The sequence below is a fragment of the Aspergillus tubingensis genome (assembly GCF_013340325.1).
Source record: "Aspergillus tubingensis WU-2223L DNA, scaffold_5, whole genome shotgun sequence".
Lineage (NCBI taxonomy): Eukaryota > Fungi > Ascomycota > Eurotiomycetes > Eurotiales > Aspergillaceae > Aspergillus > Aspergillus tubingensis.
In genome coordinates, this window is record NW_023336279.1 from 968,208 (window position 1) to 995,174 (window position 26,967).

At 51.4% G+C, this 26,967-nt stretch overlaps 7 protein-coding genes across 7 annotated transcripts; 3 read left to right on the forward strand and 4 right to left on the reverse strand.

The window, feature by feature from the left end:
• Positions 1 to 60: 60 nt before the first annotated feature.
• On the reverse strand, positions 61 to 3,310 carry AtWU_03661 (exoribonuclease II; the record flags this gene model as incomplete). Its single annotated transcript, XM_035498773.1, has 3 exons — positions 61 to 2,683; positions 2,744 to 3,081; positions 3,137 to 3,310. 3 exons carry the CDS (start codon positions 3,308 to 3,310, stop codon positions 61 to 63), a joined length of 3,135 nt encoding a protein of 1,044 aa, XP_035354666.1.
• A 2,930-nt stretch (positions 3,311 to 6,240) lies between these two features.
• On the forward strand, positions 6,241 to 6,953 carry AtWU_03662 (uncharacterized protein; the record flags this gene model as incomplete). Its single annotated transcript, XM_035498774.1, has 3 exons — positions 6,241 to 6,399; positions 6,469 to 6,800; positions 6,869 to 6,953. The coding sequence occupies 3 exons, from the start codon at positions 6,241 to 6,243 to the stop codon at positions 6,951 to 6,953; spliced, it is 576 nt and encodes a 191-aa protein (XP_035354667.1).
• Positions 6,954 to 7,206: 253 nt separating this feature from the next.
• AtWU_03663 (MoaD/ThiS family protein) lies at positions 7,207 to 7,603 on the reverse strand (the record flags this gene model as incomplete). Its single annotated transcript, XM_035498775.1, has 2 exons — positions 7,207 to 7,212; positions 7,346 to 7,603. The coding sequence occupies 2 exons, from the start codon at positions 7,601 to 7,603 to the stop codon at positions 7,207 to 7,209; spliced, it is 264 nt and encodes an 87-aa protein (XP_035354668.1).
• Positions 7,604 to 7,917: 314 nt separating this feature from the next.
• Positions 7,918 to 9,178, reverse strand: AtWU_03664 (cystathionine gamma-synthase; the record flags this gene model as incomplete). The annotated part of the gene is made up of 2 exons (XM_035498776.1): positions 7,918 to 8,955; positions 9,017 to 9,178. The coding sequence occupies 2 exons, from the start codon at positions 9,176 to 9,178 to the stop codon at positions 7,918 to 7,920; spliced, it is 1,200 nt and encodes a 399-aa protein (XP_035354669.1).
• A 268-nt stretch (positions 9,179 to 9,446) lies between these two features.
• On the reverse strand, positions 9,447 to 13,089 carry AtWU_03665 (uncharacterized protein; the record flags this gene model as incomplete). The annotated part of the gene is made up of 5 exons (XM_035498777.1): positions 9,447 to 9,520; positions 9,580 to 9,926; positions 9,981 to 10,032; positions 10,090 to 10,287; positions 10,335 to 13,089. 5 exons carry the CDS (start codon positions 13,087 to 13,089, stop codon positions 9,447 to 9,449), a joined length of 3,426 nt encoding a protein of 1,141 aa, XP_035354670.1.
• A 6,775-nt stretch (positions 13,090 to 19,864) lies between these two features.
• Positions 19,865 to 23,395, forward strand: AtWU_03666 (uncharacterized protein; the record flags this gene model as incomplete). The annotated part of the gene is made up of 2 exons (XM_035498778.1): positions 19,865 to 20,454; positions 20,530 to 23,395. 2 exons carry the CDS (start codon positions 19,865 to 19,867, stop codon positions 23,393 to 23,395), a joined length of 3,456 nt encoding a protein of 1,151 aa, XP_035354671.1.
• A 1,567-nt stretch (positions 23,396 to 24,962) lies between these two features.
• Positions 24,963 to 26,701, forward strand: AtWU_03667 (phosphatidylinositol-3-phosphate-binding ubiquitin-protein ligase; the record flags this gene model as incomplete). Its single annotated transcript, XM_035498779.1, has 2 exons — positions 24,963 to 25,985; positions 26,042 to 26,701. 2 exons carry the CDS (start codon positions 24,963 to 24,965, stop codon positions 26,699 to 26,701), a joined length of 1,683 nt encoding a protein of 560 aa, XP_035354672.1.
• Between the last annotated feature and the right edge of the window lie 266 nt (positions 26,702 to 26,967).

Here is a 26,967-nt window from a genome sequence, read left to right on the forward strand (position 1 = left end):
TTACCGGAACTCCAACAACAACACCGATGGCCAGAACTCGATTTTCACTGTACAAATGCATCACTTCCATTCGCCCACCCGTTCAAACGGCTTAACGACCCGCGTTGCTTCCATGACCACAAGCGATCGTGCCATATCAACGGCAGTAATCTTAGCGTCCACGATACTGAGGATGTCCAGGTCAGGTGCATCTGACATTTCTTCAGGTATCAAGACCTGGCAGCGAACTCCCAGGGACGTGATAACAGCAGCGTATCCGTTTCCGTATGGCGTACCAGCCATGGAGGTGCTGCTGTATGGCCGCTGGATCAAGCACTCGAATGTTTCGGGTAGTGGGCACTCGGAGAAGTAGAAGGCGCGGAACAGAAGCATGCATGCCCAGAATTGCTTGGAGGCTAGGTCACATTCCCGGATGCGGTTGCGCTTCCACCGGGACCGAGAAATATATTCATCAACATATTCACGAGAGAAAGGCAGAGCAGGCTCATCCGTCTGGGCGTCCAGGCGGCGGCCATGCTCGTGTTCGAAGCGAAGCGCGGCCTCGATTTGATAATGAGCAAGGACGTCTGTGTACCGCCGCAGGGGACTGGTTGCTTTGACATAGGTGTCAAGTCCAAGAGGCGTATGATGGAGGGGACTGGATGAAGAGATACCCTTCGGAGCTGCCAACTGCAGCCAAGCTTGCCCTCCGTATTCGGACAGATTCTCATTGGTTACTTTAGGATATTCCGGATGATAGTACGTTCCGTCGTAGACAGAAGGGATGTTGCGTTCGGCCAGCCATTTTCCGGACACCCAACAGGCCAGGTTCATTAAAGTCGAGATAAGGTTGCGCTTCGTCATATCAGGAACTTCGTGAGGATCAACTTGTTGTTGGGCCAGTTCAATGACGGGATCGCCAAGAACGTAACGCCCTTCCGTCACCATCATATTCGAAGGATTTAAAGGCTCCGTCCCTGCAGTCATTGAAAGAGAGATGTCGGGAGATGAAGGCCATTCCATGGCGCCGTTTTTGCGTCGGTGTTCCCGGAACGCCAGCATCAACTGTCGAAGCGTACGGAAATTGGACTCATCCTTCTCATCTATTTCCTCCTGTAACTCCTCACGCAAATTCCGCTTCGGCACTTCTCCCCCTACTCTCAAAGGCTCTAATTCCTTTTCAGAACTAGGTTCGAAAAGACTGCGTAGCTTGCTATGTGTTATATAGATGACGTTCCTGGCCACTCCATTCGTGATGTCGGTATCAAGAACTTCGCCCTGCAGATTCATCTTCGCGCTGAAGGTGAGAGTTGGACGGCCTGGGGCCAAACTGAAGTGCTTCTGCGTGAGGGAGCTCGGAATCATAGGATATGTACGCTCTGGGGCATACATCGTCTGGAGGCGGGAAGCGGCGTACTGCATAACCTTGCCTTCAGAATCAAGGAATGCAGTAGGGTTGGCCACATGTACACGGACCCAGAATGTATCGTCTGATCCCGGAATGCGCTCGAGAGAAACACCGTCGTCAATCTCCTGAGCAGTGGCATCATCCACACAATAAACCGGTAGGTCACCCCAGTCAGTACGCACATCTTTCATCTTATCAGGAAGCTCCTGTGAGTTGAGCTTCTCGCACTCTTGTTGGACTTCCTCCCACGCCGCATCCGAGCTGGGAGAAATGCCGTGGCCGGGAAGAGCCAGACCTTGGTCGAACAAGCGGATATTCTCCCACGGGTAGAAAACACCCAATTCTTGTAGGAAAAGAGTTGCCGTCATGGGGTTCAGTTCCACAGCGCCATACATGCCTGTACTACGCATTATATGCGAACCAGCCGAGCGCATGGTCCCAGACGTCATTCTGCGCGGCGGAAGACACCATAGCTGTAAGTATTCAATGATCATACGATCGGTGTCACTGAACTTTTCTGTAACCATTTCACGATAGACCATATGTTTGCCATCCTGGTCCGGAGTGAATCGATGAGCACTTGGACCGACGCAAGCCATGGTAGTGGGTGCGCGCGCGGTTCGGCTACGCTTGATGAGACGCTGGGCCTTCTGGACGAATTTCTGGAGAGGATGGTCCTTCAAGTTGGGAAGCCCCTTACCATTTACATTCTGGTAAAGGTGATCTTGGTGCTCGTGGGCCCACGTGGTGACCGTGTCCAGGACTCTAGCAATCCGTCTCGGTTTAACTAGGTAATGGTTGGCAAAAAGCGAACTCCGATCATACTCGATGAAGAAAGCATTGGCGTGAGCGACGCGATGGACGAGGAACAAGAGCACATCGTTCAGCTGATCTCTTTCAATATCAAGCGCCTTGCAGGTCAGCTCCTCCAACGTATATTCACGGTAGTTTTCCTCATCGGCCACAATGTCATGGATGCTGTCCAACCGGGCTGCATTTGCGCGGTACAGCTCCTGCGCGTCTTGGTCGAAGCTGTACATTTTCTTGAGAAGATCCGCACCAACATTTCTCGGGACTCCGCCTTCGGTCACGGATTGGAACTCTGTCTTCATCTGAGCGGCAGCGCCAGGGACGTGCGGGAGCAGGGGCGCAACCATTTCTGGAGGCACAAACCCCTTGACGACATAGTCAAGATCCTTGGCAAAAGCGATCCGCCATTTTCCTCTGTCCGTATAGAATTGTTGCTGTTTATGGATGGAGCGGATATAGATGGCAAATGTCAGGATACCGTCGACGCTGTTCCGCAAGAAGTTAGCGGCCATAATATTGCACAACAGACAAGTCAGTTGCACTTACGCAGTCATTGCCACCAGATCACCCGGCTCCAAGTATTGATTTAAGCCCTCTCCTTCGTCGGCCGAATTTGTGAATTCTAAAGAATCATCTGCCGCTCGTAGAGCATCGCTTCCGGCATCACGAGCCTCACGGTTGTCGTTGAGCATGTTTCCCACCCAGGGTGCCGATGCGTCCAGGGAGTTCGAAGTCCCTGGACCACGGACAGGGTCCAGGTCGTTGGAATGGGACTGTTGCCATTTTCGCAGATAGGTCCGAATGTCCTTGTGCTCGTCAAACTCGAGCTTGAGACGGAGGTTAAGCACCTCAGTTGACGAATTTAGTAGGTCTTGATCGAGATACTAAGGAGTATAATGGTAAGCCGCAAAACTCGACAGTTTAGAAAAGCTTTCATACCTTTGAACCTGCGCTGAAGCATCTTCTTGATACAATTTGCGAGTAGTCTGAGAGATTGCTCCGGCGAAGGAGAGGTGGCGCGCGCGAGGCAGCTCCGCAGAGTCTCGGCGTGAGCGCGGAATTCACACCAGCCGCCCTCTGCAATACTCTCGTCTTTGGGAGTAACAGAGGCATTCTGGACCACCCATCATACATGCCCACAACCTAGAGCTCAATTCCTTGATGGGGCAAGAGGCGTGGAAGCAGCTGCGGCGAATCTCCGCGGCTGTAAAATCTACATACTGCCGGCAGTTGCCACTTACCGCTGGGGCGGTGAGTATATGTACCTGGCACTACGAATTCCGAGTTTTCCCCGAACTATGCAATTGTTGGCTTAGCTGTGCGATCTCTTATTGTCCTTGTGGAGGGGTCAAAAGACATCCATCTCAGTTTATGTTACAAGGAAGGCAAGATTCAACTACAGTGTGCGTGAAATCAGCACATTAGTTTACCAGATGATGTTTGGAACGTCACCCAACCACTGAGACGGTACGAAGTGCTACAAATCTGCTGCGTGAGCGATTGAGTACTGACTGTTTGCATAATGTTAGCTCAGATACTATTATAGAGTGTGTATTTCCAGTCCACTGGCCTGAAAGTCAGGTGTTTCTAGCCAGATATGGTTGGCAGATCTTCTTGAAGCACTAGTTGATGAGCACAATATATTTACTACGCTCATACTACTCGTATATGGATGGGCTTTCGGCTGGACGATGAAATCCAGCTCGACGTCATTGAAATCGCCAGTATACCCAGCTTATTTCACCCTATGAGCTTCAAGACTTCATTAGCTAGTATCCCGCCGTACCAGGATGATGCAAGCTATCATGGCTCCACCCGCAACTACAGAAACATGCTCCATCCCAGAAAACACAACATAAAGCAGTGAGAGAAGTCGGACTCTGAGAAAATAATGGAACCGCATGAAGCAAGTCTACGCCTAGACACTATTGTGTTCTGGTCGAGAACGCTCACCGGTGTGAATTTGATCGCAATTCGATATCCTCATCTCATCAAAGGATAGCATAGAGACCCTTGTGTACCAATGACAACATCTTCAGGGAGCAGATACTATCTAATTACAAGCTTTCGTGCTGTTTGCATGCTGGGATCTACTGATCTTGGCAAAATTGGGTGAGATAATAGATACGAATCCCTGCAAGCCCCCAAAGGGATTCGGGACTCTTGGAGCACTACCAAGATGAAGCAGCTATTGCGTGGACGGCCGAGAGCTGTCCTGCTAGCTAATTAGGACTTGTCATCTTTGAGACTACCATTGCATCGAGTGTCGATCCTACCTGGTTTGCGGTCTTTCTGCATTAGTCTTTGGACACGCTAGCTCTGCGAAGCTCAACAACTTGTCTGTTCGACGGCAAGCAACTTGCGCATATCAAAGCATTGACCATCGATACAACATTATCCTTGATCATAGCCTCTCCCCAACCAAACAGTTGGCGCGAGACAATATGAAGATCCACTATCAACATTGGCACGTCATCAAAGCAGTGAGTTGTGCCCTCGGTATGATTGGCTCGTATCTTTCCGATGCTCGCAGTGACCAGTAGCACAAACAAGGCGAGAGGCGCAGCCAATAGTGGCCTGACTATGACTATCGAATCAGCTAATGCAGGCATGGCGTAGGATCAGTCCAGCTTCTCAAGGAGCTTGCAACATGACCACTTTGGGGCTACGTCATGCTCGAGCTCTACTTGGACGTACTCTACAAGATATCAAGCTCAATCAGCATCAATAACTCATCTAACCAAGCATTCACATAGGCGACCTAATCGGCAAGGGCATAATTTTCAAAGTTATCAGCTCGATAACACGAACGTGTCTACCTACACGCAGACCTACCAAAAGACCCACGCATAACAAAACAACCTACAAGACATATCCAGACGCCGACAACATTAGCAGCTTGAGCACCTCCCCAGAAACGGGAAAGTAGCAGCAGATCTACTACAAGACCATCTCCAGGAATATTGCCGCTCCCTCTCAGCCAATACCTATCACCCCAACATCCCGCTTACAATCCTTCACTGCAGGTACGGGATATACCCTGAATCAATGCGCTTCTCCACGAAACGATCCCAATCAATCTACCCGCATATCCTTAATATAGAAAGCTCCACAGAGGACACTCCCGAGCAGCTGGACGGCGACAGCGCGATCTGCATTGCAGGCGCCTCCCATCCCACTTCCTCCAAGTACGGCGTACTGACCCTCTGATAGTAATAGTAATAGATGGAATGAGGCTGAGCATGTCCCTCTCCCCACTGTAATCAAATTCCAATAATACCCTCCGCGCCAATCATCCACACGCCAGTCGTCTCAGGTTCAATTAAGCTCTCGTGGGTCGTTGGCCAGGAACGTTCCCGCTATGGCATCTCCAAGCGCCGGTGTGGAGTAGACCCATCCCGGTGCAGCCCTAGCTCTTTACCGCGCACATACCTGAGCTCGTCCTTTTGATAGCTAGCTATGTATGAATTAAGCGCTCGCTTCACCTTCTCCAAACAAAGCGCTCCTTAAACAGGTCTGGACAGAGCTCTACCGTCCCGTCGGCGCTTCATCACGCAATGAGAGCTCAGCAACCAAGATCCAATGCATCCTCATCGGTCGGATCTAGAACACGGCACGAGTGTAGCTAAATTTGTCTGGGTCTGGAACTTGAGGTTCTGTGCCGTGTAGTCTCACCTAGCTTCATGGTTTGGATAGGTGCTTGGAAAGATAGATATTTAAAGAGAGTGGTTCTCGTCGTGGATTTGCTTTGTCTACACTCAAGTCAAACAGCGAAAACTCACGGTCTCTCTCAGTCTTCTTTGCCATTGTCTTATACATTCCTTTGAATTGGAATTGTGCTACTACACTCCTTTGTATCATTGTTTGAGCTCAATTGTTGTGTTTGCATACGTATTAATCACGGCCATTTGGCTAGCACACACTCTCTCTTCTCTTACAACCCATCTCACTGGCAAAGTGCGGCATCAAGCCATCCCTTCTATAATACACACATCTATTCACCCTAGCCGCTACAACTGCCATCAAGAAAAAGAAAAAAGAAAATGGCACCCCACGGACTCCTCGGCGCAACCTTCGTCTGCGCGCGCATCATCCAGCTCTGCTCACTCATCGCCATAATCGGACTAACAGCGAACTTCATCGCCGAGATCGTCTCCAATGACGCCACGCCCCCAGCCATCTTCATCGGGACGATCACAGTGGTACGTCCTTTCCCCCAATTTCTACCCACGCAACATCCACCCCTCTAACCACCCTTGAACGGAAACCAGACCAGCATCGCAGTAATATACAGCTTCATCACAACGATCCTTTTCCTCGACAACATCCTACACTTCCTAATCTCCGCCATCCTCGACACCCTCCTCCTCATCGCCGTGATCGTGGTATCAGTCATCATCGGCAAGCCACTCTCCTATCTGCAATGCAACAAGCTCAGCAGCGACGGGTCAAGCGGATCATCGGCGTATACGTTTGCCACGCATCTGAGCAGTTATTTGGAGGATCTGAGTGGCGGGACGGTGAACTATACGGCGTGGATTGGAGCGAGTAAGTCGGTGTGTTTGGAGGCGAAGTCGATTTGGGGGTTGTGTATTGCTATGTGGTGAGTAACCTCCCCCTGGGTGTGGTTTATGGAGTCGGTTGGATGCTAATGAGGATGAATGTGCGCAGCATCATGTTCTTCTTCTCAGGCGTTTGCGGACTCGTACTTTGGAGACAGAAGAAGGCGGCGGGTGTGGAGAAGTTGGATGGTTAGATGATGCTGAAGACGATGATGCTGAAGACAATGACGATGGTGATGGCGCTGATAATGCTAATATTGATGTTGATGTTGATGTTGATGTTGACGGTGGTGACAACCCCCATCCCCTAATCTATCCCCTTACATTCTGTCCCTTCATTGATCTCTTTCCTATGTCCCTTTCCCACTTCAATCATATACATCCAAGCAAGTCCACCCTAATACTCCAGACTTCCCACCCCCTACCAGCCAGCGCATGTACCTATACCTATGCCTATACAAATAATAATCAGCCAAAAACAGACACACAAAACCAATACCCCACAAACTACTTACCTACCTACCTACCCAAGTAACCAAGATAACTCATTCCAATAGGAGTAGACCGTTGATCACCCCGAACTAACCGGCGGAATCACCGCAACCTCATCCCCAGGCTTAATAACCACCTCCCCATCAGTCTCAACATCAACATACTCATCCCCCAAACTCACCCCACAACTACTCAACACCTTCTCCTTAATCCCAGGGTACATGGACTCAAGGGTATCGAAGAGTTTCGGCAGCGGTAAGGGGGCGGGGAGTCGTTCGGATTGTTTGCCTGTGTAGGTGGATGCGGAGGCGAAGTAGTGGATTTGGAATGTTGTATTCTCTTCAGAGGACATGTTGTGGGTAATTTAGAATATTAGGGAGTTGATGAATATTGTTTGTTGGTTGGTTGGTTTTATTGAGGGTGGGATTGAGGAGGGGAGAAAGATACTAAGTAAGGAGAAAACAAAGGCGGGCGTGCGGGGTCTGCTGATAAGGATGTGGATGATAAGAGTGGTGGTGCCGCGCCGGTGGGATTGTCCAGTTGGTAGTTAGGTACGGAGTTGATTTTGCAACTAAGCAAGCAGTACTACGCGGAGATCATGAGATTACCAATTTAAACATCATGTGGACTGCCAGGGCATATCTATGAGATCGTTCAATTCAGTCATTATTTACCCTCGACTAATTCCTTGAACGCGGTCACCAGATCCTGCCGGAGATCTTCCCAGTTCTCCAACCCGACACTGATGCGCAGCAACCGGCGATCCACAGTCGCGTCCGACATTGTCCGCCACTCGATCAACGTTTCCACTCCTCCAAGACTGGTGGCATGCTGGAAAAATGCCAGCTTGCTCGGGAGCTTCCGGGCAAAATCCTCCGTCTTCATGGTGATCGAGAAGACCGGTCCGAACCCATTGGGCATCTGCTTCAACAGCCAAGACTCGTCCTCCTTCTGCAAGCTGGCGTGGAAGACCTGCTCGAGGGCACGCTGAACCACAGCTTCGTCGCTATCCGGAGCGGGGCTGGGCGCACGCAGTGCATCGTTCAGCCAGGATACAAGGCTGGTTGCGTTCTGGCTCTGGCGCTGCACTCGGACTTCCAGAGTCCGCAAGCTGCGAACGCCTAACCAGCTCTCCATATTTCCCATCACACTGCCCAGGAAGACCCGGTCCTCAAGCAGTTGTTTCGCCCAATCCTCACGCTGTGTGGCAAGAACTCCGCAAAGAACATCACTGTGTCCGCCAAAATACTTGGACCCCGAGTGCATCACCAAATCGGCACCCCATTCGAACGGGTCTTGGAGGAAGGGCGGGGCGAATGTGCCATCAACAATCAGGTACGCGCCACGAGAATGAGCCTTTTGAGCATACGCTTCGATATTGAAGGCGGTTCCCTCGGGATTGACCGGAGTTTCCAGATGAATCACGTCGCCAGCCTCCAATTGCTCGGCAGGACAATCCAGGTCTAGCTTCTGAAGTCCAGTGAGGCGACTGAACAGAGAGATCACGCCATGGCATCCGTGATAACCGTTTCCAATGGCAATCCGGCGGGGTTTGAGCAGGACTAGCGCCGCGTGCAAAGCTGACAACCCCGAGGAGTAGCTAATGGCCTTTCCATTGAGGAGTGAAGACAAGATAGCTTCAAACCGAGTATAATTAGGGGCGGTCAACCGAGAATAGACGTGAGCTGTGTTGTCCTTCTGATCCTAGACACGGAAGCACAGTTAGCATTGAGCTCGGAGTGCATTCGGGGAGTAAGACACTTACCCCACTGCGGTCGGCCCAGGGCACTAAGTCATCGGGGTTGTCGGAGTAGCGGAAAGTAGTGGCCACGTGAATTGGCGGAGCCACATCCGTGACGACATTCAGGGCATCGTCGACATGAAGAGCGCGCGTGGAGGCGCCCATTTCTCGATTAGCGGGAGCCATGGTGATGATGAGAAAAGATGAAAAGAAGAAACGTTAGGCCGCGCGGACACAGTCGGGAATGCCGGCCATTCGCCATTCGGAGATTTGCTGTCGTGACTCAGGAAGAGTGGGGAAGGGGAGCCGAAGAGGGGGAGAGGCTGCTCCGCATCGGATAACGGGCACGTGACGCGTGGGCCGACTGGTGGGCGAGGTGATGATGGATGGATGGATGAGTGCACAAGTAGGAAATGGATACTGCAAAACAGTGACAGTCGGACTCAGATTAAGCCTAACGACGCAGAGAGCTCATCCTCGACGGCTCACGGACTGATCCGGGCACAGCCGCATGGAAATTCGTCCGATCTATAGGATATCAGTATCAACACCAGACATGCGCAATAGCAAGGGATCACTCGGCATACCTGCTTCAGAGTCAAAAGCAATTGAAATGTCGTCGTGCTCCATTGGGTAATCCGGAGAGTCCAGAGATACAAAGTCCGATGCCGGGTCATCTTCAGTCTTCGGCAGAGCAAATTTGGCATCCACAATCCGAACCCCAAACTTGCCAGCTTTCCCGAAGCTTTCCAGGGTGTCGGTGCCTTTGAGAACGAAGTTCATGCACTTTCCATGATGGAAGTCACTGAAGAAGACTACCAGCTGCACAATTCTGTCGCGCTTGATCACTTGGATTCGAGCCAGGCTGGATTCCCACTTCTTAGTGATCGGGACAACCATTCGGCGTCGTGAGATGGCGAACGAGGTAGCCACACTACATTCCCAGTATTAGTTATGGCCTCTTTCAACAAATCTGACTTATGCATACCTGTCAAAAAGCACCTGGTAGCCCGTCACAGCTCGTTCGAACATATGAAGATCTGAGAGGCATATCAGTCAAGTCGTTTCAGGCCGATGTAAAGAGCATGGTATATTACCTTGTACAGATGCAAAGTCGAATCGTCGAATCATTGGTTTGGCCGTGGCGATTTTCAAGAAATCTGTTATCTTATCTGGCATCTCTGGTAGCACTAGATTCTCAGCAACGGACACAGTCCAGTCCTTCTGCCCAGGTCGGTACAGGCTAAGCCCCGTCCGGTTGTTGACATCAAGTCCCAGTTTCAGCTCACCGGGCCCTAGGATATCGTTAGCGAAGTTCTCAATAATGATCTGGAAAGCATACCGAGATTGATCCGATCCGTGACAGATCCCCATTCGGTTGCGATGAAAGCACGTAGATTCTCAGATAGCACCGTCGGACCGTACCCATGCTCAACATGTGTGTGCTCACGGTCAATGATCGAGACTGTACCGGCAGGAAATTGAATATGATCCTTTGCTGGCTGCCCAGTGTTACGATCGGCAGGCTGTTGGACGGTGTATGCACGGATTGGGATCTCAGGTGACTTAACCTCGTTTCCCTTAGGCTGGATACCCAGAAGCAAGGAATGCATGTTTGTGCGATCCTCCGATTCATAGAACGTCATCACCATAGACCGGGTCCTTCCTTCCTCCTTGACCTTGAGTAGAAGGGCTGGTGCTCCATCTTCACCTCGGAGCAGACCGAAAACAACTGGTGCGCCGGACCCAATGGTATGACGCACACTGCTAAGAGTCTTGACCTTTGGGCTTGTGAGTACCGCAAGACGAAACCCTTGATGCACAATTCTACTGCCAGTGCCCTCAGTCAGAGTGATGGTCTTTTCGAAGAGTCGAAGCCGACACCGCTCAATGGGATCGGCTGGGAAGGCTTTTGGCGTTCCAGGGTCCATATACTGGAATGACTTCAGAGTGTTTTCGAAAATCACTGTTTCACCCGATTCAGCCTGCAGGCTTGCTTCGGTCTTGCGGGTGTACTGGACAATGTTCCAGATATTCTTGAAGTCATCCTCCTGGAACGCGACCTCCAACACAAATCCACGCGGCAGCTTCACCCTTATCGAATGTGACCGGACTAGCCAGTCCACGCTGTCCCATGTAGGGCCCTTTTTCTTGTCCGACTGGATCATGACATTGACAAGTTCATTCTGGCTGGTTATCGCGGCGAAGACATACCAGTCAGCACGATCACGTATTATGGACAATGCGCATGGCATAGACAGTTTCGGCATGTCATCTTCATTGGAGCTGACGAGAACATTCACAAACATGGTCCCGTAGCTGAAATAGCGACTAGTATCACTGAGTGGCATTGTTTGCACAAAGGAAGGCCCCTTTCCTGCCGTGTCCGCCAGCAGCGAGCTTGTTACTGTACCTGAGAGGACCGCAGCCACGTCCAGAGCGAAAGATGGATATCGCATCCAAACACTAGTGTCAACTGGTATGGCGGAATCGCCCTGGGATGCAATAGCCACAAGGATGTTGTTCCGCTTGATAGACATGGCTAATGAGCGAGTATGGTTCATGATCGCCTGGTGTAGGGTAAGGAGATCGGCCAATTGTGCGTTCCCGGTTGTGTTGGCTACTGCAATCACAGCATCAATACTCCTTGCGCCATAGCGGGTTACCTCATCATGTTGTGGGACGACATATTCATTGATCCATAAGGCCTTAGCAAGATCCACTATGGCTTGCTTCGCGCTTTCTGTAGAGCTGAGAAGGGGTGACCGTGTGCCAGAGCTGGAGGGGCGTGACCGTGCATAAACCTCGAGACGTTTCTTTCCCCGCAGAAACCACCACACTTCAGCTCTCACCCATTCAGACAGAGAGGTGTCCTGGATGGGCTTGGCTTCTTCCGCAGAGGCTTGGATCAAGCCTTTAAACTGCGCCATGTACGCTTTCAGATCAGTGAAAGCCGTGTCACCCAGTTGATTAGCAACAGACCGCAATGTAAACTTTGGAGCCTGAGGATTCCGGGGAGTATCGCGGCTATCCCTGCTGGCTGGAGGAGAAGGGGCGTCAGGTTGTTCCGCCATCTTGGGTATGATCTGCCGTTTTGGAGGAGAAAGGCTTTGGGCACTTCCGCCAGGAGAGAGTATAGAAGGAAGGACCGGGGTTTCAGGGCTGCGATCAACTGGACTGCGATCGATGTGAGGAGGGACTTGGGGTTCTCGAAACGGATTCTCGGGCGGGCTGGGCTCTGTCTCCGAAAGGGGAGGCGTCTCATAGGTTGAACTCGGGCTGTCAGGAACAGCCTCCGCCGGACTTTGCACCCCTGCTTCATCTGCAGGGGAGGGTGGATCTGGCATTCGGTGCTGCAAAGCACGTCCCTCCTCAGCTTGCATCTTGTCTCGTATCCGTTGGGCAAACGAATGGGACTCGGGTGAAGCACGGAATGATAAGCGGGAGCCTCTTTCTCCCAGGTTCAGTGTCATAAGGAAATCAGCGTCCTGAGGGTTCTGTAGCAACAGCGGCTTCCAGTCCTCTATACGTGTCCCCTTCTGCGCATCTCTCTGCTGCGGCGCCGGGGCACTGAAGTCACCAAACGAAGTGTCCAGACGAAGTTGAGGAAGCTTTGGCTGGCGATCACCAAAGTCATCCACCATACTGGGACTGTGGCTATTCTGGTTATTACGACATAAGGAGATCTCAATTGTCGGCTTGTCAGTCTCATCACCCCCTTCTCCAATCAATTCGGGAGTATGGGCACTGAACTTGACCGTCAACCCCTTCCGACGACTCTTGAAGGGTGGTTTCGTGAAGTCCACGGGCGGGGGAGCATCATGAAGGGCAGGGTTCAACGAAGCCGCACTGAGGACATCGTGGGCAGACGGCCATTTTTGGGTGGCATCCAATCGCGGAGGCGTAGTCTGACTCGCTCCGTAGGATACGGATTTCGAGCGAGTAGGTGCGAGGAAAGCCTCTATCTGCTGGTCTGTAGAGCCCTTGGCCCGCTTGTCCTTTGAGAACAGTTTATCTCTCCAATGCGGCTTCTTGGCCGGCGCGGGCTTCTGTTCGTTCGCGATGAAGGCAAAGGGATCCTCGGTAGATGTAGACATATCGGTGGATTTCAAAGTAGGTACGTTTCCGAGATACGATACGGCCTGCTATTGAGCATCGCAGGAAATTCAGGATGGGTTGATGAAGTATATGCGGCGCCTGTCCGTCCGTATTCTCCGCCAATCTCGCAGGTACGTGTGCGCAGGTGGAAGATCGACAAAGCAGGACTATTGTTGACAGCTCGGTAAGTGTAAATACGGAGCGTAATCGAATACACCTTATCGCGCGTAAGTAATGGCAGTCGTCGAGGCAAGATAGAATCTCGGGTACCGAAGTAGGAAGGGAGGAAGTGGCGGTTGGTGGGACAAGTGACTCGCTCGAACTTCTTAGTGTTCGCACACAAGGCTCAATATGCGACAGGGACGCGCGGCGTGAGAAAGAACAAGCTAGCGGATAACAAACACCAGAAGTGGGTGTGTGCAGAGCAATTACCCAAGTACACGGGGCCGATTGTATGACACTGCTAGCAGGACCGGTGCGATTACCTACGCTGTCTGGTGGGACTCGGAGACGAGCGATCTACCAAAACCAATCAATTAAATGACCATTCAGGAACGGCGCTGTAACAAAGGGGGAAGCTAGTAAGTAGTATCTGAGCTTGGAAGCTTCAGGGGTTAGATAGAGGGGCATAAGGCAGTAGCCAAACTAACCAATGAACTCCAAGGTAGAGTGGTGTATCTGTAAACGCCAGCGCGAGTGGGCTCGGCGCTTCGCAGCTTCTGAAGGCGATGTGCGATAGTAGTAGGGAACTATAGCTCAGCCCGCCCGGTTGTTGTACTCCGCAGAAGAGACGGGGGGGTTGATTGTAGCAAGGGAGAGACGGGGTAGGGACTAAAGCTGTTCCAGCAGCTAGTTGCGAGATATGGAGGGGAGAGCAATGCTCCAGCCACGGACAGAGCAGTCAAAGCAGAGGGAAGGAAAGGGGGGAGAAGGAAGAGAGAGAGAGAGAGAGAGAAGGAAGGGAAAAAAAGAAGATCACAAACATTCAGGAACATGTGGACGAGTGATGGTACGACCCCGTGCTATTAAACCTCTCTCCGACCGAGGGACGGGTACCTCAGGCAGGCTAGGGAGAGGGAGGATCTCCGCAGTGGTTTTGTTCCACTGGTTGCGATTCTTCAATCCACCTCACCAATCCTTGGGCTACTACAATCAGGAATCCCGGCCAACGTGGTCGGTACCCGCCTTTTTGGAGGTTGTAGTATGGGTTCTTCCGTTCTAGACTGTCAAATAAACGTTGACAATGGATGCTTGACCTCTCTTTTTCTTTCTATTTTTTGCCTTCCATTCTCTCTCTCTCTCTCTCTGCCTCTGTCTTACTTTTGGGGCTTACGAATGCCACAGTGATGGGGGCGAATGGTTACTACTACGTACTACTATACCATACTATACTAGTACTCATTCCTCCCAAGGATGGAGTAAGTAAATAAATCAGCCAGCCAGTAGTACTGTATTTGAGACGAAGCAGCGAACCATTGACTAGTCAATCACGTGGGGACCAGGAATCGGGGCATAAAAGCAGGAAAGGAATGGCAGGTCAACAGCTATCTATCCGTTAAAACTGCAGGGGCCACAACTGGGTCCTCTCAATATTATTTGGGAAATACTGGCAACATTCTTGTGCACCGCCTCTCCGGTCGGCTATTTTCCTTTGCAAGCCATCCGGGTAAGGGAATGCTCGATCCCAGCCGAGGGCTGTTTTTAGCATCATCGAGCCAGGAAGATACTCCGTCGACAGACATTGGCGGTAAAATCATCCCAAGATCACTGCTATTATTAACTGCCCGAGGGAGCACAACCCAAACCGCAGGTTGAAACTGACGTGGACTGGAGATGAATCAAAGCGAATAGAAACACAACCCCCTGTTATCAGAGAAACCGATCAATCTGGTGTGGCATGTGTGATTGGAGCCCACACCCCCAGTGCGTTCCGTTGGCTGGCCCCGACCCTCAGCTTGAAACGACCCTAGTCCCTCTCGGGATTGGCCCCGCGCGCCCCTAGTCCCCTTTTGGTGAGGCTGCTGATTGCTCGGTGGGCCGCTGACGAGCCCCCGGCGAACCTTGCACGCTTGGTCTGCTTGAGGGAGGGTTTTGGGAAAAGCCGGACAAGAGTTAAGTAGATTGTTAGATAGGTAGGTGCCTCCCGCTGCTAGGGGGTTGGTGGTGCTGATGGTGGTGAGAAAAGGGCATCACCACAGCACTGTTGTAAGTCGATAGCCCATAAGGAAGGGTGATCGAGAAGTAGTACTTAATGTACAGTATTTTCCCCGACATTTGCTGAGCTGGTTTTCTCAACCCTGCAGCTGTCGGTGGCAAAACTGAAACTCTCAGCTAGAAGTTTCGAATAGTGTCGTTCATCAATTACACAGACGGAGCTTTTCTCTTCTGACCACCAATTTACCCTACATGGATGGCAATTGTACTTCTTGTCTGCATGTAGATAACAGGGGCGGGTGCCCATAGGACCCTAACAAGTATACGATCAGCTCACTGGACATGCAGGACTGCCAAGAAATTCAAATGCCGCACGTATAATCATTGTTTGTCTGGTATGAAATTCGTGCCAGCATGCATTTCATACTTACATAGTTATACTGATGGTCCCATAGAATATCCCAGTAAAATCGCAACTGCTTCCTCCCTCGAAGCTACACAGACCATTGACAGAGTCACAAGTTATCATATAATTACTACTGCCTAGAGATTTGGAGATTGAGGACCCTCACCTAAGGGGGGAAATTTAATGATCTCATTTCCGGTCAATCATTTCCCGCCTTCGCTACGGAGGTCCGTCGCGCTATCCCCAGTCCCTGAGAGTCCCTCGGTCGATCAAAGCAAAGCCAATTATTTGAGCAATCCTTTGCCGCTCAGGCACATCAACGAATGAGCTTCATCGTAGGGACTGATGTTCAGGGCGGCAACTTAGTACCCAGCCGTCGCAGATTATGGGTCAACACCATCCACTAGTCAACTAATGAACCTATTTACTTGGAACAACATCCTACAACGATGAAAGCTTGACCGCACTATTTTCCGCGCCCCCATTGGCTTCTTGGCGCTGAGAGCTCGCTTCTGTTAGGTACTCCGCCCCTACTATATAGTAATAGTAGTTAGTACAACGGAGTAATACTACGTACGACTAAGCGATTGACCAGTGATATAACTCGTTAAAATAGGATATAGAACAATGACAGTAGTACTCGGTAGGGAACTAAATTCAGACATAATCGGTAATGACATTTGCCGGAGTGGCATCATCTTTGAACTTAGCAACTATCTCAAGTCTCCACTCTGGAGTATCATTGATGTATCGAGTATGTCTCCGAACAATATAAAAATAATCTAAAACAGTATAGCAAATCAAATTAGCAGTTCGAGTTTATATACTAAATGAACATGTTCCTCTATTTTCCTAGTATGTAACTTTTATACCTATACTACAGCGCATCCTCCCTAATCGCTACCACTCCATAGTAGACAACCGAGATATATTGATACGAGGCTAGTAGTTACAAGTTCGCCCATACGTCTTGATGTAGACCCTCATATCGAGTAAGTAGTAGTAAGTACTTTGTAGTAAGTAGTTGTGTTGGGCTGGGGGCCCAAGCCTCGGCTTTCCGTTTTCATCGATGCCGGCCAACACCTCGCATGCATGTATGTTAGCCGTGCATGGCGACCGGTCGTACAACATCACGGGCTGCCAGGGAATGACTTAGTTAGTCATTACTAGTCGAGATTGGGGAGATCTATCGACCTTATCGACCAATCATCGGCTCAAGAACGTGACGCTTTGTACTGTCCTGTTAGAAAATAAGGTAGCAGGCTAAAATCTTCCAATGCAACCTTACTAGACACTACTACTGTAGCACACAGTTCGTGGATATAGACAGGGAAGCATCGGAGTACATGAATCCTTTAGTTGTTGCACCTCTCAGATTGGTCAGGAACTTTTTTACAATTCCGGAGCCTCGCTGCTCATGCTTATCGCAACTCAATTTGCTAACCCGAATATAGTCTGCTACGTACTTAACAAGTATACGACCTCTCATGACTGAGTAAGTCACTTAATCCTTTCAAAAATATAGATTTTTGGAGGGGGCGAAAATATAGATAGTTCGGAGTGGGATGTTTACTCCCCCCACATACCAACCAGTTGCTCCCTTTTTTGCGATTTCCCCCTCTGAGAAAGCATGAATTTGGTGACGCGCTCCACCTTCACGTACCTCGCGCGACACATGTCTTCAACTTAATACCAGCCCAGCGATTTAGCTAGGATTGCTAACTTCTAGTTCGGCTTGAAAAGAATTCTTGCTGACGCTCTCTCCACTGACCATACTCGTGCTAAGCTTTGGCGAAACGTGTCAATTGTTCACCACAGGGGGGCAGTTCTACCGCGGTTAGGCAACTACATTTTATTTTTCCTGGCCTCTTCCCGCCCCTTAATAGCTACAAAAAAGGGAAGACTACGCGTGCTTTTGAGAAAGGGAATAAACGAACAGATCTATACCGGTGCAGAGCGATATCACTGTTTTGCTAGCCATTGATTCCTTCGGTGGCACAGCCTCCGGGAGATGCAAGGACCGGTCACAGGGATCAACCGTCGATAGCTTACCCAATGATTTGAGATCCATAGACACCCGTACGTCGAAGATGATCATTGAGAGTTGGGAGAAAACTTGGCTGTGGACTGCTTCAGACTATCCCGAGTATTAATGGCAGTTTGCTGGGTTGTTGCTCTAGCTGTATTTCGCGAGCTAATCAAGCTATCCTTTTCCGGATGGCAGCAGCTACTCTTTCCACTTTATGGCTATCTATACTACTACGTGTTATCGTCCAAAGGAGTACATACTAACCAGGCGGAACTAACTAAAGGTCGTTTTTCCTGACTCATCTAGATGAGCAGCTAACTAGCGCAACTACCAGTGGCGAATTGTGCACTAATCTGGGACATGGCTGAATCCCGACGCCCGGATCCCCACCTGTCATCATGTATATCGGTTGTATAGGGCTACATTGTTCGACTGTCTCGGGTTCTCAGTGTCTTGGCTCATTGGCAGCCCACATAGTAGAAAGGTCTAGAAGCTGAAGTCTCAGTGAGAGCCCATGGGAACTGAAGTCCCATAATTTGGACAGACGAAACCAGCAAAGGAATTATTTCAACCATTGTGGTCGGATACTAGTAGGAGATCGAATTCATCATTGTGCAGTATGGAAGGGGATGCGATCAGAGGGTTGTATTGGCATTGAATCGGCAGTGACAAGTAAGGGATCCTAGCCTTTTCCGGCTTCCTTCTTCCCTGGCTTTGACGATAAGTGAGTGAGTGGTATGTTACACGACCATGGGCCATCAGTCAGGAAAAGCCGACTCAGCTCCCCAGCTCTGTTTCCGGATTCGACCTTTCGTCCGCCCGTCATATTCCACTGCCGAATCATTTGGTCCTTCATGGGGCTGATGCCATCTCATCATTCATTCCCAAGCAATACCTAACTTATTCAGTAGCTAAGCTAGGTTGATCCGAGCCCACGGTGTGGCTGCGAAACAAGGAAGCGCAAAATAGGCGGTATTAGCAAATATGAATGAACGACACATAATAATAGTTGTCAAGTAATAATTCGTTGACCATGATACTTGGAGTGATTTTAGTGACTGAGGGGTGAGACAACCGTTCAGCATGAGCCTCTTTTGGGGTTAGCAGCTTGTAGATACTCCGTAGTTACCAACTATACTAGAATACTAGCGATTAACCAACTAGCAGTCAGATGATACTCACTAACAAAAAAAGAGACATACTCCTCCGGCCGGTAGATCAGGTTCTGTGTGCGGATAACTAGTAAGTAATGGATGGATGAATGGGTGGGTTGCCTTTTTGGCTGACTTTGGGACTTGGTTCCTCAGGATTAGCGTTGCCAAGTTTAGAAGCCACCACCCACTGGACTCACTCACTGCCACCCACCACTAGGAACTAACTACTGTACTAGCAGTGCTACCGCCCCAAACTGAATCCGTCGCTCCCCGGCTGCCACAGAGCAAAGAGAACAAACATGGCGGCGCAGTCAATCAGTCAAGTCAGTCAGCCAGGCAAGCAAAGCAAAGCCCACCCCCCCCGTTAATGGTGGATGGATCGATGGGCCTTTTCGCTCAGCCCGAGCTGGGGGGCCTCGCATACCAATCATGCCAACTTTTTTTTTTTCTTTTCTTTTTTACTATCTTAATTTTTTCTTAACCCTTTTCCCTTCTTTCGTCCCTTTTGCCTTGTCGCAGATTCACAGGCGTGGTGCTTTCTTTTCCTTGCACAAAGTCTAAACCGCCCATCGTATCGGGCTTCCCACTCGTTCTACTCTCTCTCTCCACTAACCAACTGCTGCTGCTGACTTCCCGTGTTTACTGCCTCACCTTCCGAGCCTGGCCTATTCCCCTCCCCGCCAACCCCCGAAGTGATGGTGCGCATCCCCTACATCACCAACCTGGGGGAGATCGAGGAGTAATCCACTCCTGTTCTCGAATAGCCCATCATCCACAAGCCACCCTGCCATTTCCCTCATCCCAACTTCAGCTTCCCCTTCCCTCGCCGACCTCGCCCGTTTTTAATCCTACCTACCGTTCCGTTCATTCGCTGAATCTCGACCGGGAAACGTCATTCGTTATACTTGGAGCCTGATCAGGTACCCGAGGTCCTGGGATTATTGGCATTCTCCGATACTGCTTGGACAACGTGGATTGAATCATTTACGGGGGGACTGACCTCCCCGAGGAGGTCATCCCGTTCGCTGTCGATGGCCGAAATGTCTGTACGTTGCGACGCGAGATGGCACCATGATGCGGGTTCAGCTGTCGGGACCAGAAGACAGGGTGTCCAAGGTTTCGGGTTCGTGCAGGATCAGCAAACGACGCGACGATGGCGATGGCACAGAGATCGATCATGGGTCAGTGGTATTAGCTTGATGCTGGTTGTGTTGTTGATATCTTGGATACCTCCTGCCTCTGCGGTGTTGCTGGACTTTGAGAACTGTCTGGAACCCGCTGTGATTCAATCGGAACCACAACAGCTACAATTCGTCCCATTCGACGTCTCCGTTGTTTTCAAACAGCACGACTCCCTTCACCCTCTGAACATATCAGTCTATGGCAACGTCTCGGGAACTGCGAACGGGGAGACTTATCCATCGCCGGATGACCCCCAGTGGTCGAACCCGAATGACACTGTCGGAAAGATCGTGGATCTGAATACTGCAAACAACAAATACTCCACCCTTCTGTCGTCAATCGACGTTCTGAGCTTTTCTCCTTACAATGAACCGTCGAGATTCTGCGACTCGGTCTTCCAGGGGTCTTGCCCCCTGGGCCCCGTTTTTTATGTCAACTCGTGAGGAATCCCGTTTTCTTCGGCGCTGTTGTATACTGGTATCGCGCACTGGCTAACATTATCCTCGCTGTATAGGTCGGACTTGTCCGCTTTGCGCGCCTTCTCGATTGAACACGATATGCTTTCCTCATACTACTTTTCGACCTTGTCGTCAAGACTCGTGATCAAGTCTGGCGACGCTGCTGCCACGAAGCTCGGTTGTATATCCGTCGCAATAACCCCCGATCTTGGGTCGTCTCTGAAAAGCACCTTGGCTTATATCCCCCTCGTTATTCTTGTCCTGGTCGGAATCGCCACGGTAACGGCAGCGATCTACAGCCCTTGGGGTACTACGGACCCCTTCCACTGGACTAGTAATTATGGTCGTGACGAAGATGTGCTGCGATTAGTAACGCCGGGATTTGGAGACTGCCTACAATACATCCAGTTTGCAGTGTTGACCGGCTCTCTAACCCTGAACTACCCTGGTTTCTATCAGCCTGTGATCAGCCGGGTTGCTTGGTCCGTACTCATGTTCAATCAGAGTTTCCTGGATCCCGGAAACGAGCAAAACCCCGTCAAGGACGGTGTGTATGCCGTCAACGCTACCTACGGATTGGACAGACTCGATCAATATGTCGGCATGCCTGCAGCGCGTGATATTTGGCCGGGAATGATGGTTTGGCTACTGGTAATTCTAGTCGTCGTCACTTTATTAATCCAGGTGGTTTTTGGCTTGCGTTCAATCTCTCGCAAGATCGCCAATAATCCGGAGGAGGACCTTCGATCTAAAAACATGCCTTTCACCGTTGGGAACATTGTCCGGGTCGTCTTCAATTTTCTACTGCTCCCGGTCCTATCATTATCTTTTTTCCAGTTGGTTATTGCCAGCGAATCCCCGGCATATTCTGTCGCACTCGCAGTCGTGGTCATAGTGATTCTGGCAGCCTTCTCTCTGTGGACCGTGCGGCTAATTGCGAACACCCGGCCGAAGTCCTACCTTTTCGACGATCTTTCGACCGTACTACTCTACGGCCCGCTTTACAACACTTTCTGTGACGATGCAGCTGCCTTCGCTTTGGTGCCAATATTCCTGACGTTCGTTCGTGGTATTGCGATTGGGGCGCTACAGCCCTCCGGCATTGCCCAGATCGTACTACTGGCTATATGCGAGGTGGTGTCGATCTTGACACTGATAGCCTTCAAACCGTTCCCGTCACCAACGTCGATGAACCTCTACCATGCATGCTTCTCCATCGTTCGCTTCCTGACGATCTTGCTCAGCGTCGTTTTTGTTCCTTCATTGCGCATCTCACAGGCCGCTCGTGGATGGATTGGCTATATCATCTTGTTCCTTCATGCGCTTGTCATGGTCTTCGGATTCTTTTTGAACGCTTTGCAAACCCTTATCGAAGTCATTGCACGACTCGCCGGTGCGGGTGGCTACGAAGGAGGTGTTACCCGCGGTGGCCTGGTTAAGGTTTTCGGTATGCGGCAACTGTCACGGCGTGTGCCCAGACAAAGCGTCGCCACTCGTCAAAGCATGGGATCGGAAGCTGCCATGCTAGCGCACACCGATGACAGGCTGTCATCCCAGTTCGACGGGTCGAGACCTCGCAGTCTTTCCGGGAGCTCAGCGATGCTTTTGAACCGTGCTGGTGCAAGTGAAGGGCGGGCTAGCGCAATTTTTGATTCAGGCAGCGCGCACGGTGGAAACCACAGTCGGGCTAACAGTAGCGGTTTCTTTACGCCCTCAACACCCGGTGGCTTTGCTGCCGGGTATCAGACCCCAGGAAGTAACTCCCCGAAGAGCGGTCCCGTCTTTGCGATGCATCCGCATGACCCTTACTATCGGCCACCGCGGCCTCGCAAGAAGGTTGTGGATATGGGATCTGCCGGAGAGAAGGGCAGAGCATCGCGGCACACACACAGATCTTCAAGTTACGGAGACATCGATGATGACATTATCGAAGGGCCGTCGGTCTCTGGAAGGGGCACGCCTACTCCCGCGTATATTCCGGCACCAAAAGATGACCTTGACCTTGATGATCCCCGGCAGTCACGCAAGGACTACGCGGTCCGTGAAGTCGACTTCTACTACCGAGTCCGGGGGCCGCCATTATCCCAGTCGGGCACTCGCAAGTTGAAGACTGGTCCAGCCGACCCCACTGGACCGGTTTCTTCTGCTACCGGCTTCTTCCGTAGTCTGTTCCGTGGAAAAACCAAGGAGAAAGGAAAAGGCTTCGAGGTCGTACGCAGCAGCAGAGCACCACCGCCTGGTCTCTTCCCCGAAAGTGAAGAGTTCCATGACCAACATGAACCCTACCGAGACGAACCTGACGAGCAGGCCGCCACAGAGCAGAACCGCGAGGCCTCGGAGGCCAATGCTAATTACCGCGATTCGGACGGTGAAGGAAACGAGCGGTCTACGGAGACGCAGACTGTTCTGCCCAAGGTAGAAACGGGCGGCGACATTGAGCTTCCAAGTCGCGCGGGTTCTCAGCATAGCTCTCAGTCTCCGTCTCGACCGGGTGCCGGACGCCAGGGTTCTATACGTTCTCTGGCTCCGGAGGAGCTGAATTTGACGCAGAACCCTCTCTCTGTGGTGACGGATACAGCCGCTCTGCAATCAATGGAATCCGGTCACGGAGAACCATCTGTTCATAATCCCGGGCAACTCCATCCGTCGGCCTCAGTCACTGGTCGGTTACCATTCACTGCTACCAGCTCGCCCTCCCGAGATCGCAATTTTTCCATTGCTTCCACAACCGCATCCACCACATCAAGTCGTCGGGTAAACGATGGAAGCACACGTGTTGAGCGTCCATCCAGTATGGGTTACGTCGCACAGTACCGCACTCAGGATAATATCCACGAAGCCAGTCCGGATGAACCATCGTTTGCGGGCAGCGCCGCCGAACTGGTGGATGAAGCGCATCACCCCGACGATGAGGCACACTGAAGGCAGCCTCGTCAGTCTGAAAGCATAAGCGAAGCTATCTTCCATCGGCATTGCTGTGGAGATGACGAATTTCTTTTCCCCACTGTGTCGTCAACAAAAGGATTATGTGCAAAGGCGTTTGTGATATATGGGTTTGGATTTCCGTTAAATAAGCAACCGGATCCTGCAGCATTCTGCTGGCCAGCGTGTGTCTTTTATTTCTTTTCTTTCCCTCCTCGTTTTTTCATTCTTGTATCCACCATTGTCTCATATCCACATCTTCTGTCTAAACCTCCCCTGCTCTTGCATCGTGGCCTGCAGTTACGGCAGCCATGATTTCGACCCCTTTCCCCTGTAACCCGGCCATTCCGGCATGGGTACGGCCTTTTTGTGTTCTGCAATCCCAGCGTCGCATCTTGTATAGGTTGGCGGATTCTTTTCGTGTATGGACTGTTAGGCAATAATTTCATTTAACTATAGTTGAACGGAGAATGGGGGATAGGCGTTTACATTAGTGCTGATAATGCTAAATAGCAACCACTATGCTAGTGAAATATTTACACCCATACTTGGCGGATAGAGCGATTGTAGTCCATTGTTCTAAAATCAGTATGAGATACGAGACATGTGAAATCATCAACAGCAGCATCACCCGAGCATCAGCCTATCTCTGACTGAAGAGAGGAGATCCCCCGGTGGCCTGACTATCAGAGCTGGCTGATCCACCAGATCAGTAATTCATATGCACGGTGTCCCTAGATTCTCCGAGACCTGGCTAGAAATACAGATAGTAGATTCTCCTGACGGAATTGGCTAGTCCGGTCATCCCTGATCGGAAGAATCGGCGCGAGCCTCGTGGTTGATGATAAAAGAGGCACACAGACACACCCACGGACACCGAGAGAGAGAGAGAGGAGACAAAGAATCGAGCAAATACTAATTAACTAAGAAGCTCACCTCGCGGACCGCCATTTTGCCCCGCGGCCAATCCTCGGCTTGTTGAACGTCAGCCAGCGGCAAAGCGCCTGACCATCACGCCCTCAATCTCACACACTCTTGCGGCTGGCAGTCTCTTGTCCCTTTCGCAGCCGCGTTGGTCATCCCTTTCCTGATCAAATTGCTGTCAGCAGGGAGGAACTGGTGCTGGTGTTTCTTCGGGGCGCGTGCTTCTCTCCTTCACATCGCCCGAGTCACGAGACCCCCCTCCTGGCCGAAGATTTGCCTTCGACGCCCAAAAGTCCGAACGTTCTCGATTGATTTCCTTTTTTTCAAATACTTTGCATCCACTGTCTATCTGCTTTTTGTTTTTTTTTTTTGCCAATTATTCCGCCTTCTTCTTTTCTCTCTCCTCAGGTAGAAGACCGTACCCCAGAATCAGTCTTCTCCCCTTTCATAATTCACGCCTGCTACACGCTACCCGGAAACGCGGTTCTGCCTTATCCCTCCCCCAATCCTGGCCTCGTCGCGCCACTCAGTCAATGACGGTCCGTCGTCCAAACGGCGGAGATTAGTCTCCTCTGCAGCGTCCTCCGGCAGACATCCAGCTTCAGCATCGACCTTTTCTACGCCTGCTCCTTTCCCTCAGTTCATGTCGTCCCTGTCGAGTCCGGCATCTTCCCGATCTGCTTCATCCACCACCACCACCACCGCAGCAGCCGCAGCCGCCGCTTTCGCCGCCCCACCGCCTTCTTCTGGTCTCAGGCCTCATGCGAGCTCGGAGCATTTACGGACAAGTGAGGCCGGTCCTGCACTAGATAGACGTACTGAGAGACGGCGATCCACTCTCAGCGGGTCGGATCGTAAGCGACGGATAGTCAGTCTGGAGGCGGATGCGTGGTCGAGGCGTACAGTTCCCGAGCCGTTGACGGACACCGGGCCGAGCAGTAGTAGCAGTCGAGCAGCAGCAATGGATAGCAGGTCTATCCCCCGGTTTTCCTCGTTCGAGACGCAGACGCAAACGCAGACGCCCCAGAATCCTCCTCCTTCGTCCTATGCCAATCCCATCGATCTAACATCACCCCCACCGCAGTCCCGGCCGCAGGGTATATCTAGCTCGACTGATAACTACCGTCGGGGATCGTGGTCACGGACGGGTACTGGTGCTTACGTGGAGTATACACGGCCGCAATGGCAGCCTGATGCGGAGGTGACGAAATGTCCCATTTGCGGGACAACGTTCAGCTTTTGGTACAGGAAGCATCACTGCCGTAAATGTGGCCGGGTCGTGTGTGCGTCATGTTCCCCCCACCGGATTACTATTCCCCGACAGTTCATCGTGCGCGACCCCAATCGTTCTTATGCATCCTCCTCTCTGATCCCCCCGCGCGCGGCTCCGGTTATTGATTTGGAAGGTGATGACGCCGCCACCTCCCCAACTGCCCTCAACCCGGCCCTGGGGGGCGGGGAGGAGGTGCGGCTGTGTAACCCCTGCGTCCCAGATCCCAACCCAGACCCGCCTCGTGGGTTTGCGACTGTTCGGAGCCGCGGGGGAGCAGAATCACGTTCGGGCATAGGGCAGGGGGCTTACCCTACTTCATTCAATCAATCTGGACATCGATCTTATCATTCCGTGTCATCGCCCGCTAATCAAAATCCCCACAGTGGAGGCCTGGTGAGTTTACAATGTATGCCTTCTCGGAATGCTTCCCTCCACTAACCAGATGACAGCAGCAGCCAGGTACATTTCCCTCACGGCCAGGACGACGGACCGTAGGCTCAAGCGATTATACCACGTTTGGTGGCTTGGGCGGCGCCTTTGCTCCACGGCTGCAGGAACGGCCCAGGCCCATTGATTACGGATCATTATCTAGTTCCCGCTTCCATCCCATCTCAATGGGTTCCAGTGCCTCCTCTCGACCGCTGCCGTATCTGGGTGCGGGGAGTGCCAGTTCATTGCCCGTGTCGTCGACAGCCCGACCTTCGTCTCTCGGGGTAGCGCCGTGGCGGCGGCCTCACGTCGAAGAGCGCGATCTCTGTCCGATCTGTGACCAAGAGCTTCCACCTTTGGGCAACAACGGGGACGAGACTAGTCGAGAGGCACATATCCGCGACTGTATCGAGAGCCATGGCCGACAAGGTCGCATGTCCCCGCAGAGCGGTAGCCCAGCGGCGTCCTCACCCGTTCCCGTTCGTCTGGTTGTATTCAAGGCGACGGAAAAGGACTGTGTGGGACAGGATGGAGGGTTACAGGAGTGTACCATTTGCATGGAAGAATACGAGGTTGGGCAGTCGCTGGTGCGGCTGGAGTGTCTGTGCAAATTCCACAAGCGATGCATTGTTGAATGGTTTGAGCGGAAGAAGGAGTGCCCGGTGCATAAAGTCTCCTGAACGAGCCTGATGTCTTCATGTTGGTGTTTTGTGGGTTTATAGCGGGCCTCTTTTGTACCGTGCAAGCTTGGTTGCGGCTGGATTTCCGCCTTCTTGTCGGTCCGATGGTGGCTTTGTTTTTCTTTCCTTTGGTGAGGCAAATGTTCTGTCCAGCACTATTCTGCCGAGCCGGCGTCCTGGCCTTGTTGTCTGTTGTCTCGTTGTTTCTTTTGCAGCTGTCAAGCAGCTTGGGGTTCTTGTGTTTGGTTGAAGAGAGTGATGAGTTT